This window comes from Mixophyes fleayi, chromosome 6 (genome assembly GCF_038048845.1).
Source record: "Mixophyes fleayi isolate aMixFle1 chromosome 6, aMixFle1.hap1, whole genome shotgun sequence".
Taxonomy (NCBI): domain Eukaryota; kingdom Metazoa; phylum Chordata; class Amphibia; order Anura; family Limnodynastidae; genus Mixophyes; species Mixophyes fleayi.
In genome coordinates this window covers 178,568,019-178,584,420 of record NC_134407.1, presented here as the reverse complement: position 1 = coordinate 178,584,420, position 16,402 = coordinate 178,568,019, and the positions used below count along the sequence as shown (strand labels likewise).

The following is a 16,402-nucleotide window of genomic DNA, read 5'->3' as shown; positions in this document are numbered from 1 at the left end:
AACTCTTTCTGCAAAGCTTCCCGTGTTGTAAATTTATTTTGGATATATCTAAGTAAACAGAAGTGAATATTCATAGCACGCAAAATACTCAATTTAATGAATTGCATCTCTTTCTTGCTGTAGGGTAGCACCCATGCCAGACAGATCGGAGCAGTGGCCTACGTAGAATGCTCCTCCAAGGTGTCGGAAAACAGCGTGAGGGACGTCTTTCACGTCACTACCTTGGCCTCTGTTAACCGCATCCACAAGAACCTCAAGCGGAGCAACTCTAAGAGGGGACTGAAACGCGTCTCGCAGCTGCCTGGACGGACTGAACTCTTAAGCGAGACAGAGATACGCAAAGACCGTGCCAAGAGCTGTTCTATCATGTGAGAACCTGACTGACTGTAAATAGAGCGTGGTTCCACTTTACACCAGTATACGGGCATCCAATACACAGACATGGCAGGTTGTGCTTTGGCCAGTATCGTGTAACCATAGTTAAGATGTTGGACTTTGACTATTTCTGGATCACCGTAAAAAAAAAATAATAAAAAAAAATATATAGATGGAAAATGCAAGTCAATGGCGTTATAAACAAATTAGCAAAAAAAACAGCGCATTAAGAGTTTGCTTTTGTCCTGCTGATTCTGTCTCCATAAATGTATTTATATGCGCACACAGCTCACGCCCATTGTACAGAGCTAAGAGGAGGCGTCTGCGTAAAGACTATGTAATGTGTGTATATATGTATGTATGTTTATATGTATATATACACACACAGATGATGCACATTGTGTAATGGAGGGGTTTGGAAGGTTGTGTGGGGTTGATAATTGAAGCATCGTTGTAATCCAAAAATATAATTAAATTCAATTTATTGTTATGCTGTTGCTGCTATTTTTGTGGTGTTAAGATTTTACTTTGCTGACAAGATAGTTGAACGAGGGTGATCAACAGGTCCCTAACCTTGAACGCACTCACACCGTTATTAGTACTATATGCTTTATAGACAGGGAGGGTAATGCCACATCTAAATCCTAAAACAATAAAATGCTTATAAGAAATATCATTACATTTTTGTCATGTTTTGACATTTGTTCCACAGCAGGCTCAGGCATCCTGCTGCTGTGCAGCTGTCGTTGTACCACAAGTTCCAGCATGCCCGGCCAGCCTTTGTCTGAGATTTGTAGTTTCACAGCAGCTGAAAGTCGACGACCTCCGGACTACAGGATACATCACACATATTGTAAATGTGCAGTTGACATAAATAATGTTTGCATATTGGATGCGAAATTCAGGCATACTAAGGAAAACGGTCATAGCTGCAAATATGAGAGTATTTCGGTCATAGTTCACTGATATAAATCATTCAGATTGGGACATATAACATTAAACACAGGTATATGAAATATAGAAATATAGTAGCATTGTAGAACTGTATAAATTTACCTCACTTTTATAAGAAATTTTGACATTTCATTTATCAAACAGCCATGAAATCACACTACCAAGATAAGAAGAAAATCCAAACATCTATTGGCCAGAAATAACAAAGGCGTCTTTTTAATCTCCGTATTAGCAGGCCAGCTCGTGATGTACGGTTTCTATAATGGGGGTCACCTGTCGTAGGCCCCAGTTCCTCAGGATCACTTTCTCCCTCATCCTGCTCTGCAGATCTTAAATCAGCCTCTTCTTTTTATTTCTAAATTGCAATGACCTTTTCAAGGACGCCACACTAATGAGATTTAGATGGCACGCAATGTAATATCCTAAAAGCGAGAGTGGAGCTATGATAGGAAGAAGTTTAATGTGACTTGTTTATGAGGGTCAGAAGGGGAAACAGAGTAACGGGTGACGTCTTTCAGCAGAAAGAATACACGGTAGATAATGAGAGATGTGCAGACATTGTTCATGGCAGTAGCAACCTCATATTCAAAGAATATCTAGCCTATAATAATATAAACTAACATTAAATAAACATTCTGCTTAACGGAGAAAGAAAACATAGAACATAATTTTACGTAGCAATTAATTCTACAGAATTTCCTTACATGTGCATAATGTCCTTTTGTCTCCATATTATTTGCATAAACTAAGCATGGCAATATGTTTTGCAGTCTAACCATCTCTTAGGCAGCTTATTGTGTTGTCTGAACTTGTATTCATTCAATTATTGTATAAAACAAATTGTAATTGAACTTTGTACTTACTGAGGTCTCAGTGATGTCACGATTTTCTAGAGGATTGATTGGCTGCGTTCTCATGTATACGGGCTTAGACCATAATATGGCTGAAAAACTTAAGGCAAACATGCATATGACAGCTGTTCGCACTTTTAAAGGCTATTCATATTAATGTTTACCATCAACAATTCTTATTAGCCTCAAACCAGAGGCTACTGTGGTGCTTTTTCTTCAAGTTGGCAGAATTTTGTCTCTTTCACCAAAAATGTGAATTGTAATAAGTTATAAAATATTTATATTTTATAAGGTGTTTGCTGTACCATATCTTAAGCAATGTTTTTCCCCTCTCATATAAAGAGTGTATCTTTTTTTTTCTAGGAAAATATAAAATATAGGCAGCATTTACACTGAAGAGGTCTAATAAATATGTATGAAATACACATGATCTCATCTAATCTACATAAAAACATTTTTTATTCTTCAGGATTTTTAAGTATGAAAAAAATGTCATCACGAATTTAAGTATGAACAAGCCTAAATGGGGCATTTGTTGGCGGTGCTGGTGAATTAGTTTCACTCAGCAACAAAAGCCCCTATTATGTACGTATATTCTGAAGTATTCATTCATGAAGGCTTGCGTGAACAGTATACCTCCTTTTTGCAATGTAATATGAAAATGCTCATTTAAAATAGTTGTTAGGCAATTTTGAAAATTATAACCAATACAGCCTGATTAAAATCCTAATTAAAATGCAGTTATTAACGGGCATGATTATTGGGAAAAATCAACTCTAAAATGTGCATGTGGCTCTCTCCGGGTATTTTAAAACTACAGGTCCCAAAATACCCTGACAGGTATTGGCCGGCTATCAGCTGGCAAAGCATGCTAGGGCATGTAGTTTAACAACTCCAGGAGAGCCACAGGCTGTCCAGGCCAGGCCAAGGCAATGTTGCTATTGTGTGCCAGCATATCTAAGCTCATGTGATCTTTCTGAGCCAATGTACTAAAACCTGGCAGTTTATTGATGTCACAGGATGTTTCTCACTGAGCATGTTCTGCCACTACATGCGGTATTCACTTACTCATGAATGGTTTCCTCCCACACGCCAAAAACATACTAGTAGATTAATTGACTGCTATTCAATTGACCTTAGTATCTCTCTGTCTGTCCATGTGTGTGTATGTTAGGGAATTTAGACTGTAAGCTCCAATGGGACAGGCACTGATGTGAGTTCTCTGTACAGCGCTGTGGAATTAGTGGCGCTTTAGAAATAGCTGATGATGATAATGATGATCCATAGATTACCTGAAGAAGTAAACGGTGAATATAAGAGAAATACATACAGCTGCAATTGCCAACACAGGATTTCTAGAGGAGGGTTTCCGAATGATTGATTGATTCAGAACAAAGCAAAAACAAACTTGCCACTATAAGCCTATAAGAGAGGGCCAGCATGTTAAGCCTGTCCCGGGGGTAAATGTATCAAGCTGAGCGTTTTCCGGCGGGTTTGAAAAGGGGAGATGCAGCAATCAGATTCTAGCTGTCATTTTGTAGAATGTACTAATTAAATGGCAGGTAGAATCTGATTGGTTTTTCAAACCCGCCGGATAACTCTCAGCTTGATACAGTCCCTGACCCAGTCCTTAGGCTGGGTCAGGGAGTGAGAGGACTTTCCCAGCAGCAGGCAGATACCTCATGCAGCTCAGGAGAGGTCCTGTGGGAAAGCACATTACACTGACTATTAGGCAGGTCACCACTGGCATTGATTTGCGTTTAAAAATGCACATGGAAATGCATGTGAAAATGCGTGCTCTTGACATGTAGCCAAGAAGAGCTTTTACTTCTGTTGCGGAGTTCATCCGTTGACCTAAATGCGTTTATCTTATAGAAGGCTGCATTAGGGCAAGATCTAGAATTTTTGTTGGGCGATTTAGTCTCCGTCCTCTTTTTTTAAAAACTCTTAACATATGGGCTGCTGGGTGCTGGCGCAATCGCATACAATGTGCGGTCCGTGTCTGCAGAGACAAGCAGGCAAGGTATGCTGGCCGGCCACTATGAATGGCAGCATCGCCCGATCAACCCCCCCTTGGATCACACGCAGTTCTCCCAGGGAGCTGGTCTAGATAGTCCGCACATGTTTGTCATAGGTGCCCAGGACACAAATCAAATTTTGCATCTATTTTATTTCTAATTAACTTTTTACTTTATTTTGTTTTTAATCAGCTACAGCCAATTATACAAAGATCTTGGTTATCGCTGCTATCACTGCATACATCAAATGTACATGAGCCATTTCTTGGACATACAGATTGTGCTGTCACACTCGGGCTCCATCACTTGATTGGAATGAAAATTATACACACGCCCCCTTCATCCAGTCACTTTGTTGTGATGTGCGGACCTGTTAGAGTTGCTGATGTCGGGATGTGGTAATTCAAGCGCAGTGGGAGGGGTTCTAGCCAACACAACCCTCCGCCGAAGTGTGCGTCAAAATGTAAACAAAGGTTTAGTTATCTTTTGTCTTTTCATATTTATAATGTGCTGTTAGACTGTCGAATGTTATCGCATTTTGGTCTGTTTTGCACTAGACTGCTTAATAGGACAACCAATATAGAAGTTGGCCTCAATCAGGCGCTAACTTGCGTATTCTTTTATACAATAATTTGGATGGCGGTATTAATAATTAACGTGTATATGTTATGTGCTCTTTCTGTTTTCTTTTTTTATATATGCTTAATAGGACATCTAATTGCTTTAAATAAATCTGAAAACATATTTAGTGTAATATTAAATTAATACCTAATTTATGAAGGTATGTTTTGTCTCTAAAGATGTAGGTTTACAATTCTGTTGGCTAGTGACGTTTCGTAATTTAAATGGGAGGTTTGTAGAAGAGGCTGTCCAATTGGCAGTCCTCTAGTTCTTTTCATGTGGCCCTCAGCTCTGGGCTAATGTTTAGCCCATCTACAAATAGTTGTAGCAGAATTGCGGCCCTACCTCCTATTAAATACCTGGCATGACAATATGTAGAAATTGAACAAATTGATTCCTGTCCATCAAATAATTACAATAATGGGACCCGATGCGGATGAGTTTGGGTGGATAAGAAACGCACCCTGTAGAATCTGAGCAATCACTGTCAATCAAAACGAAAGCATTGCAACAATCCCCGTCACGTCACCATACCCTTGAACGTAGCATGCAGTCAGTTCCACATGCATTCATTCTGGATGTATGAAAGGAAAAAAAGGTGTCTGGCTCTTATCTGAATCTGGACCACTAAACCGCTATACCCATTAAACAGCTGTACTGACACACACTCCTATACATTGCTCAGTGTGCATACTGCACAGATTTGCCAGATACACATTTTGTAAGCATATTATAATATTTCCTTATTCAGGTATAGAGCAGTGAAAAACATTGTATATGCATTTACATTATACACATAGGAAACTTTTTTTTATTTATGTGAGATTTGTTTTCCAGAGCATGCAGACATTTAACTCCTTATTTTTACTGGAATGTCTGCAAAAGGTGTGGTTAGAAATGAACAGAACACATATTATACATATAAAGCCGGAACATTACGGGTTCATACCTGTTTTTTCTCAAGTAATTACAGCAGGAGGTGTGGTTACAGATTTTTGGAACACACTTTGGGCCTTATACAGAGCTGAACATACACCCATTTACGTAGAGTAAATTGTGTGAATTTGCTCTGCTCATGCCCACCGGTAAACACGCACCTTAAGAGATATTGTAACATAGGCCGAGTACAGTTAAGGGCGTGTTTGCAGAATTGTGACCTGATGCAGACGGGAACCCAGATGCAGGTAAGTCTCTTACAGCCTTATTATTTGCACCAGCCTGGTTGCACGTGGTTCAAATACACATTGATGATGATTGCCAGCACAAGCTAAGCGATTCTGATTGGCTGATTGCAAATTTACCTCTAAAGCTGCAGGGTGCTTCCTTCATTGCTTGTGCGTATATTATAGGACCTGGTCCAGCGTATCTGGGTGCAAGCACTCCTGCCACAAACCTGGCACATACACTGCAGATGCAGAGCTGGATGCATCTTGAGATACGTGTTACTTAGCATGTGGGCTGAAATACACTTTTTATGTGTGCACAGTTTTGGACTGTAAATTACACCCAATTGACGGTCAACTCTGCATCCTGCCCTTTTTCATGGTAAATGCGTATCATGTATTAAAAACAAACGGTTTTCATTCAAATACGACAGTGGGTGTCATTACAGATTATCTGAATACACTTTATCCTCCCTGGACCTGAAATGGACTGTCTTATAAACACCTGTTTATGGCAGTATGTAAGGTTATTGGACTATATACTTATAGAGCCACAATATTTTCTGTTTGATTTCCTTTACTTCACTCTAAATGTGACACTTAATTGTCTTATAGCACATTTCTAGTTACACACCACAGTAGCGTGGCTTGAAATGATTTTAATATACTTTATTCCAATTGCAACACTAAATGGTCTGTTTTATAAACTCAAATGAATATAATCAGTAGGTATGGTGAAAATTAGTTTAATATAGTCAATATTCTCAGCATAATCAAATTTGACTAATAAACTTGATATCTAAACATCTACATTTGTGTGATGTGTAAAACCAAAAGTGATAATTGAAAAAAAATGCAAAGAAAGAGAAAGAGGCCCCTATTTAAGTAGCATTGCATATTATGAAAGATACTTTCCAATCCTCATCGCATAGATGAGGATTGAAAGATCTCTAATTTTTATTAAAAAATCAACACCGGAACAGCCGTTCCGAAAAAAACGGCTGTTCCTGTGAAGTGTATCACTTACCTTACACTTCTTCTCTTGCGGTCCTATTTGCAATGTGTTTTCCGGCTTCATTGAATCCCTGAGCGCATGCGCTGACCGAAACCATAGTGCAGTAAACAAAGTGGATTCATGTGACAGGGAGGGATCACATGATCCCTCCACACATGCGCTTTGCAGCTCTGCTCTTTGGAGCAGAGCTGTCTTCAGTGAAAGTTTTCACTTATGTGCATTAACATGATTGAAAACTTAATTTCGTTCATTGGTAAATAGCCTTACTGAGCAGCCCCCTACCCTGTTATGGGGAGTGCTCAGTAAACTGAAGAGAGATGCAAAGCAGCAGATATCTATGATATTTGCTGCAATGCTGTGATCATAAATCTGAATTTTGTGGTTACTCCCTGAAAACAGAGGGGGTTTTTTCACTAATAATTTATGTTTGATAAATAGGCCCCAGAACGAGAGATTTCTCTGAAGGTGAAGAAACCTAGTTAGACATGTCATCCTATAGAAAATGCTGTTTTAACTAGCAGATCGATTAGTTCAGTATCAATTCTAATGAGTATGTCATCCCTAGATTTAAAAAAAAAAAAATCTTCCACCAATTGGCTGGGTACATTACAAAGAGCAGCAGCAAGTTCAATAGACAGCACAATGTAACAATAGCCTTTGAACAAAACATTCTTTATGCATAGACAGACCCTTATTATCTTAAGGAAAATTACATCTACTTGGCTATATTATAATTTTTCAGTATGATGTCTCTAATTCTGAAGTAAGCAGTAATATCTCTTTCAGTGGCAGGTTGGGATGGGGGCATCGACCCCCACACAGGTCCCATAGTGGGCTATCTTGGCCTGGGCCACCTGCATTTCATTTTCCTTTAAATGTTTGTAATAGGCTGCTGAGTTGAGTCTTGCCCCCCAGGCTAAAATTTGCCAGCCCTCCCTTGTTCCCTTTGTATCTTATTTCCTTGCACCTAGGATTACTGAGCTTACTTCAATTGTTGTTAACATAAGTAAATATCTACACATCTTAAAAAAGCAAACAAAATATTACTATAGACTTAAAGTGGTCGAAGTGGAATATGAAAAATGTAATGGGAATGTAAGTGATTGGAATGTGATAGTTTTACAATGAAGGTAGTAGGAATACTGGCGGTACCACCGTATACACCCCACTTCCACCACTGGTTGTGTTATATCACTAGGTTAGACAGGCTCATGATCGTTGTATATGTTCTCTATGGAAGTGAGAAGGTGCAGTGTTAATTAATGAAGAACCGCTAAACTTAAATTACAGATTAAATAATATGGCGTAAAAAGCAATAATGTAACTAATAAGATGTCAGCTTTCATTAGTCTACTATAATAGCCGCTGCCTGGTTGCTATGGGTTACAACACATCATTGCTTATTGCACTATGAAATTAAATAATTCTCCTGTTGCCTTTTATAAAATATACCAATGTCATTCATAAATACATATGTAAAAGTTCCCAAGCTCATAAATCAGTGGTCAGGGAACAGAGGTAAATTACCCCAAATGGAGTAAAAATGACATTCTTAGGGGTAATGCTGCCGATTCAAATGCTGTCAGTTGGATTGTAGACACCTTTAAATGTGAAATTACTGTTGTACCAGAAGAGCCTCAAGGGTTGGCAGAGGCACTTCTTGAGCTTCGATGCAATAATGAAGCACGTATTGCATTTGAAAACAAAGCAGATCTGTCATATTTTTGGATGTCAACAGCTGCAAAGGCATTCAAAATTGCACATGAGGAGGCAGTCAAAAATTTGCTGCCTTTTGCAACAATCTACCTTTGTGAACAAGGATTTTCCACTCTAACGGACATAAAAACAAAGCAGAGAAATCGATTGGATGCTGAAGACTGTATCCAAATTGCTCTGACATCAAAATGCCCCAATATTGATGCTCTCGTGTCAAAAATGAAGCAACATCATTTCTCAAAAACCTGAAGTTTTGAAGTTGAAGCCTTCAAAGAAATTTGGAATAGATTCAATAAAATTTTGAATTCCAATAATTAATAATATATGATTTCCTTCCTTTCAAACCAAGGGCATAGCGTCAGCGCATCTAAATATATTTGGGGGTAAAAGGTAAAAAAGTTCCCCGACCCCTGCAATGTATACCGTGCACAAGCTTTGAGAACGTGCTTCTGTTGCTCTGGACAAAGTACAAGGTTCTAGCATTATTTTCCAATGCCCATGAATAATATTCATACACATTGTTCACTAACTTCCTGCCGTGCATGTCACTTACGCTATGTTTGCAATTACAGACAGCTTGCAGCCTGTGAATAAATTGATTTAAAGGACCACTCTATATTATTCCCTTCCTGCTTACTTGACCAAGGCCCCCATATTGTCTATATCAGATCTTGCCTTGTCTTGATTTTTATGATAAAATAAATGCATGCCTGCTATTTTTCTTCAATTATGAGAATATGGACCTTTGGACCTGGTCACCATTACACACCTCTCAACAGAGTTTAAGAAATTCTTTCATCAGCCACGTTCAATTGCCTGGATATTACAAATGGGGCCCACAGGGAGCTTAGCAGCAGTAAGCGGGAGCAAGCAAATTGTAAGCACTGATTTTTCCTCTCTCAAGATAATTTGATTTACCACAAATTAAGTAGAGAGGTTTAGTAAAGCAGTTGTCAAATAAATGCACTCTGTTTTTTCCCGCTGGGCCCCTAATTGTCATTATTTCCTTAATAGCACTTCTCAATGCATAGGAGCGTCATTCATTAAGTTAGTTACCAGTACATAGGTGCAGCACTACATGGAAATGAAGACAATCTAATTTGTTGTCTTAAGGCTAATGCTAAAAGCATAGTTTTGGTGTTTGTTTTTCTGGAATTTTAATTGTGCAGTGTTTTGTTTTGTATTTATTCCTCTTCAGCCAGCAAGGAGGATGTGGTTAATATAGGCTATTATTGTAAAGCGCTGCAATATATACTGACGCTATATAAATAATTGATAATATTCTGTGTGGCACATTGTTGTTATAGATTCTTGTTCTACATGTTCTAAAGCCATGTCTGAAAGTAAATGCTGTAATGGTGAGTAAGCAAAACACCGAGCTGTCAGTGGTGAAGGGTTTTGTAGTCACCAATAAAAAGTGCTTAGATTTACCTGGTGATTCAGAAACAAACTGATCCAATTCATCATCATCATCACTATTTATATATCTATGCAAATCATCAATGGATGTACATAAAAATATGTGTTGCTCATTTAATAGATAGCTTTAAAAATGTGAAAGATGGAATCAAGTGGCTTCCATGTTTAGGCACACTTGTTTTATCTGTTTCATGCATAAACATTTAATAGACAATCTGTATGTGCTGTGACACAGACGTCTCTATCTTCTGCTAGCAAACACAGCACAAAATATGAACAAACAGGCAGAGTCTCGGCATTCACGCTCATTCACGCCAACTGCAAGATCATGCTTTTCTCTTAGTAAATTATTCTAATGGTATGTTGGCATGTGTTATGCATTATGTTTTCAGCATGCCGTAAGAACTCTAATATTCTCCAATAAAAATGTTGTGTAGTCATAGCTAAGAAACAAAAAACAAAAAGCTGCGGCTATATATAAAGTGATGCTGGGACACCCAAATGGTAAACAGCTCCAGCAATGGTACAGCAGTCATCCAGAAACAGTAACACAAAAATCCCCACCACCTACATCTGGCTAGACATAACTTCCCTGTCTGCAAGCCAGCCACTTACTGGCATCGGTGGTCCCACCCACACATACAGACAGTGCCTTTATCCTCCACCCCAGCACTACAACAAATCACAGCAAAGCAAATCGATTACACCCATTTGGAACACCTGTGTGTGTGTATGTGCTAAAAGAGGAACCTAGGGAAAACTTAACCCTGTCTGCAGCTTGCTGCTGCAGACTGTGTTCCTACGTGTTCCCTTATATGGGAACTGTGACAAATATCCCTCTTTGCCACACTTTGAATAGTGTTCCTACCAATTAAAATTAATAAAATGTAGTGAAAAGTTAAAAAATGACTTATCTGACTTTACAACATCAGGTATATGGCACAGAGTGTATGGTGTGTAATTCACTTTGACTCCTCATTGAACATAGGAAATAGGAACTAAAAATAGAGAACAATAATAGTGTAGTGATATTAAAATATATTTAATTCCCAACAAGATTAATGCACAAATGAAATGATACTAAGAACAGTTTATCTGTTGGATCATAGAATAGAGGTAGCACAACTCTCTTTAAGATAGTTTTGTTTGGCTTTCACCCAGCTGATCCTAGTCGATTGCTTTACACAGTACAGTGGATATAAAAAGTCTAAACACTCCTATTGAAATTGCAGGAGTTTGTGATGTAAAACCTGAAATCAAGATAAATGATGTCAGACCGATTGTAAAACACCTTTAATGGGACCTTGCCTTCAACAAGCTTCAGGTGAAAACCAGATAGACATATTTTAGGAAAAATAAGTGAAAATAAAAAACATACAATACCATAGTTGCTAAAGTGTGCACACTCTTTTATAATGGGGCTGCAGCAGTGTTCAGAAATGAGTTTTGATGAACCCGCAATAAAGATCACTTGTTCCTGTAGGCTCTTCTTGCTATTTTCTTGGTTGCATCCCACTTGGATAGGACACTGCTCCAAAGTTGATGTCAGGGAGAAAACTCATCCAAGCGCAGGGGGGCTACCAAGAGGCCTATGGCAAAATTAATGGAGCTGCAGGAATTTCTGTCTGATCACTCCCTTCATGTGACAACAAGTCCTGAATTCAGCACATGTATGTATGCACAGGTAAGTGTGGCATCATGGCATGATGGAAGCCATTTATTATCCAAGGCATCTAAATTTTGATGATCAACCCAAACTAAGTGGGAAAATATTTTATGGTCTCATGATATCAAGGTTGAACTTTTTGGGCATAATTCTTAAAGTTATGTTTGGTGCAAGGACAACTCAGCTCATTGCCCAAGAAACACCATACCTAACGTGAAGCATGGTGGTGCAGCTTCTCTTCAGCTGGGACAGAGGCTATAGCCAGGACCAGGGCCTCGGGCAACCAGGGGGCCCTTCAAAGTCCTCAGCAGCATTATTGATCGGTCCGGGGACGGGGGCGCCCCCAGCCCGATCAATGCTGCTGAGCACTGTCACTGTAGCCCTCCGTCACCGGCGCTCAGTAATCTGCTTACTGAGGAGATCTCAGTAAGGAGCTTACAGCGCGCCGGGGACGGAGGACTACAGTGACAGGTAAAAGCTTGGGGGGGGCCCTCACGGGGTATGGGGGGCGGCGGGTGGCTCACATTGGGGGCCTCACGGGGGAATGGAGGCTCCCTTAGCCCAGGGGCCTCCATTCCCTTAATCCGGCCCTGGCCAGGACTAAGAACATAATCGATAGCTTCAAATATCAAGATACTTTGGCACAAAACCTGCTGGCCTTTATCAGAAAGCTGAATATGAAGATTAATTTCACCTTATCCAAGGAATGGCTTCCAAAAAGTACAATCAAAGTCTTGGAATGGTCCTGTCCTCAATCGCACTGAAAACCTGTGGGGTGACCTAAAGAGGACTGTGCTCAGGAGATCTCTTCACAATTTGATGGACCTGGAACTTTTTTCCAGGGAAGAGTGGGATAGTACTGCAGTCATTACATCACAAGCACCTGCAATTTCAAAAAGGGCGTGTAGACTTTTTATATTCACTGTAGATACTTAGGAGTATATTTACTTTGCCGTGATGGGCTTTGTATTTAATGTAAGTGCCAATTTAAAAAATGACTTAAAAACAACTACAATTGGTGGTTCTACGGAACTGCCGCATAGTAAAGTTCGATTCCCGACCAAGGCCTTATCTGTGTGGAGTTTGTATGTTCTCCCCGTGTTTGCGTGGGTTTCCTCCGGTTTCCTCCCACACTCCAAAAACATACTGGTATGTTAATTTGCTGCTATTAAATTGCCCTTAGTCTCTCCGTCTGTGTGTGTATGTTAGGGAATTTAGATTGTAAGCTCCAATGGGGGCAGGGACTGATGTGAATGAGTTCTCTGTACAGCGCTGCAGAATTAGTGGCACTATATAAATAACTGATGATGATGATTTTTGAGAATTACAAATTTAGAGTTGGTTCTTGTAGCGTTCACTAAATATACCGTATATACTCGTGTATAAGCCGAGTTTTTCAGCACATTTTTTGTGCTGAAAAAAGCCCCCTCGGCTTATACTCGAGTCCCACTTACCTGGTCTCCGTTTTCCAGTCTCCCCCGCTCATCTGCAGGCATCTGCAGCCTCTGTGGATCACTGTCAGCCACCATTTTATTGTAGCCCGTTTTTGTGTGTTCATTGCACATGGAACAATAAAGTTAAATGAAAAGGAGCCTGTCAGTCAAAGCTAAAGACCGGGACATTTCCATCTAGCCCCGCTGGTCAGAGACACATGTGAGTACCCTGACTTGTCCACTGCAATTATTTGCAGCAGTTTTATAAAGTCCAATATTTTCATTTTTTGTCACCTATTAATAAGTGTCTGAAGATTCTTTTGCATAACTGTGAAATCATTGAAAAGTCTAAAAACATCCCAAACTTCAAGTATAATAAGGGTTAAATCACACAAAGCAAATTGTATTGTTCTGTTAAAACGTTTCTTCCAGCAAACAAAATTAAACTTATCTTTATCTGAGCTATTATATCAAATTCTATTTAGTGTATGTGCAGCATCTTTTGCATTACTAAAGCCTAAATTACTGTACTGTTCTGAACACTTAGGAGTAACTGCTCATCACCTTCTAAAGGCGAATAAACTTAACTGGCACATGTATTTAGTATCCACAGACTGTCTCATTGATTTATATATTAATGATCTGAGTTGTCTTTAGTGAATGTTATTTATATCTGTGTTCACCTATTAGGCTTGATACCAAGTTCAGAGGATTTAGTTTAACCATTTGTGTACAATTTATTAGGATATGGGTATATATTATATACTTATAAAATTTTATTGATGTTTAATAACAATAAATTTTGATATATTCATTTACAACCTCACGTTTGTATTATTTGGAGCCCAGTGTTAACGATATCCAGCACTGTTTTTATTTTTGAAACTTACCAGTAGCTGCTGCATTTCCCACCCTAGGCTTATACTCGAGTCAATAAGTTTTCCCAGTTTTTTGTGGTAAAATTAAGTGCCTCGGCTTATATTCGGGTCGACTTATACTCGAGTATATACGGTACTGCTTTTTTCTTTCTATGGAGATAATTTAGTATTTTAAATATCTAAGACTTGTGTTGAGATGCGGTCTCATCACTTAAAGGGCCACTAACATAGGTAGAAATATTTACTCCCCATTTCCCTTACAGTTTATAAACTAGAAAATCTGGCTTTTGGAAGCACAATTTTGTCAGGCTCAATTAATGCAGTTCTGGTAAGAGAGCTGGAGGGAGTTGAGGATGGGTCCATCTCCAGCAAAGAAATGAGACACTATTTTGTCTGAATCCCAGACAGCCGTGAGGAAAGATGGGTAAGTTTTTTTTTTGCAGTTTGAGTTTAATTGAAATAAAAATAAATGACTGCTTACAAGTTTGCTAGAGGAAACCTGGCATGAGATGCCAATACTGGGCCTGAATCAGTAAGGAGAGCAAAGCATAAAAAAGGAGTAACTTTGAACCTGGGCAAAACCATGCTGCATTGGAGGGGGAGGTATATTTAAAATGTGAGGACAGATTATTTTGTTAGGGTAGGGCATATCCTAGATCCACTTTAAATTTCAGTGTAAAAATAAAGCTATCAAGTATTTGTGTGCTACATGAAAAACAGCCAGTATTGAACTTATGTGCAAAACAATAAACTAATTTGCACCCCTTGCATTGTGACATGGTCTGTCCCAGAGAACATTTACTCCTTTTTTTTTTTGCCTTACTTTCCTTAATGACTCAGGCCCATTGTCTTTACAGGGAATACCTTTTGCTATCCTTTCCTTGTCTGTCACATTTTCATACAGAAACCAGGAATAGCAACAAATGTAATTTTGTTTTGACTCCTTACTTCTACAGTATAGGCGTAATATAACTGGCCTCATATACTTACCTTCATACAGAGGTCCCTTTCCTCTTAATGTAGACAACCTGTGACTCTCCAGGACACTCAGGGCTCTGATAATCCTTTATTCCACACGCGGGATGACAAGCTGGGTAGTGTAGTTTGCAGAATGTCTGCTCCAGCTGTATTCCTCAAAGCACATTATTTCACAGAATAATAGATCCACACACCACTCTGGCATTCTCTAATTTAGTTGTTATGTGAAATCAGGCCGAGCAATCAATATTCTGCTGAACTTCTCCTCCATTCTGAAAGATCTTCATCTTCAGCAGAAGACTGTACAAAGTGTCAGCTCGTATATTTCTTCTCTGAGATTGATGAGGCCCGCTGGCTGTACCTTGGAAGGGGTCCAAATGCAGTCACCTTCATTTTCTATGCTCATGTCTCCCAAATAAATGACATTTAAACAGTAAAACCTATATTTCTTAAAACATTCCTTTTTTTTAATAAAATAAAGGGAGTTGTAGGTGTCTGACTGACTCAGTTGATGATATATATGGTTTATGTGTGAAAGTAGGTTCATTTTCATCAAAATGGATTTTCATGAATCAGATGGATGCATTTGACTGGTTCTTGTGTGATGATAGGGAAACCATATCACAAGGGCAGTACTATACCCACCGCAGACCATGTGACCTCTTTGGGGCCCAACAATAGGGGGGTGTGGGTCAGGACATAGAAGAAATCATGTGCCTCAAACTAGACTTTATCTCCCCCTATCAGCGATAATGGAATTATACTAATTAGTAAGTAGGGGGTGAATCTGTTGCAGCTGCTTTCCCCGTGGTGCAAGATCTGTAGTGATGATCAGCACGGATCTAGTGCGTAAAAACATCTGTTTCCGCATGGTTTAGGCAAATATTGACCCTGATAGCTAATCTGAATATGGCGTTAGCCTATCTATGATATGGGAAAGCAACGTAGAAGAGGGATCTTTGGATTACTCCCCAGCAGGCTATGTGCTCATATTCTAAGCATATGTGGGAATTGCAATGATTTTAATATAGACTATTCTCCAGGAGATGCTCCTATTGGAACTGCTGTCCTGGCTGAACAATTTTAATAAATAGACACATTAAATAATTTCTCATCAGTGCGATAAGAAATTATAATTAATGTGTAGAAAATGCAAAGGGTCATAAATAGACCTTTATTCTGTATACCTTTCAACAGTCCTAATTTTCAGAGGTCACAAGGGTTGAAGCAGCTGGAAACTCTATTGCTCGGTAAGTACAAAACTGTGCAGCCTCCATAACACTGCTGGGGGAGTGAATGATTTGTGGATTTTCTG

At 39.1% G+C, this 16,402-nt stretch overlaps 1 protein-coding gene across 1 annotated transcript in view; it reads left to right on the top strand.

Annotated features, from left to right (window-relative positions):
• RND2 (Rho family GTPase 2) overlaps positions 1–865 on the top strand; it is an 81,335-nt gene extending 80,470 nt beyond the window's left edge. Inside the window, exon 5 of the mRNA XM_075177417.1 lies at positions 124–865. Within this exon, the coding sequence (XP_075033518.1) occupies positions 124–372 (249 nt within the window). The 3' untranslated portion in view covers positions 373–865. The remainder of the gene's footprint in view (positions 1–123) is intronic.
• Positions 866–16,402: the final 15,537 nt, after the last annotated feature.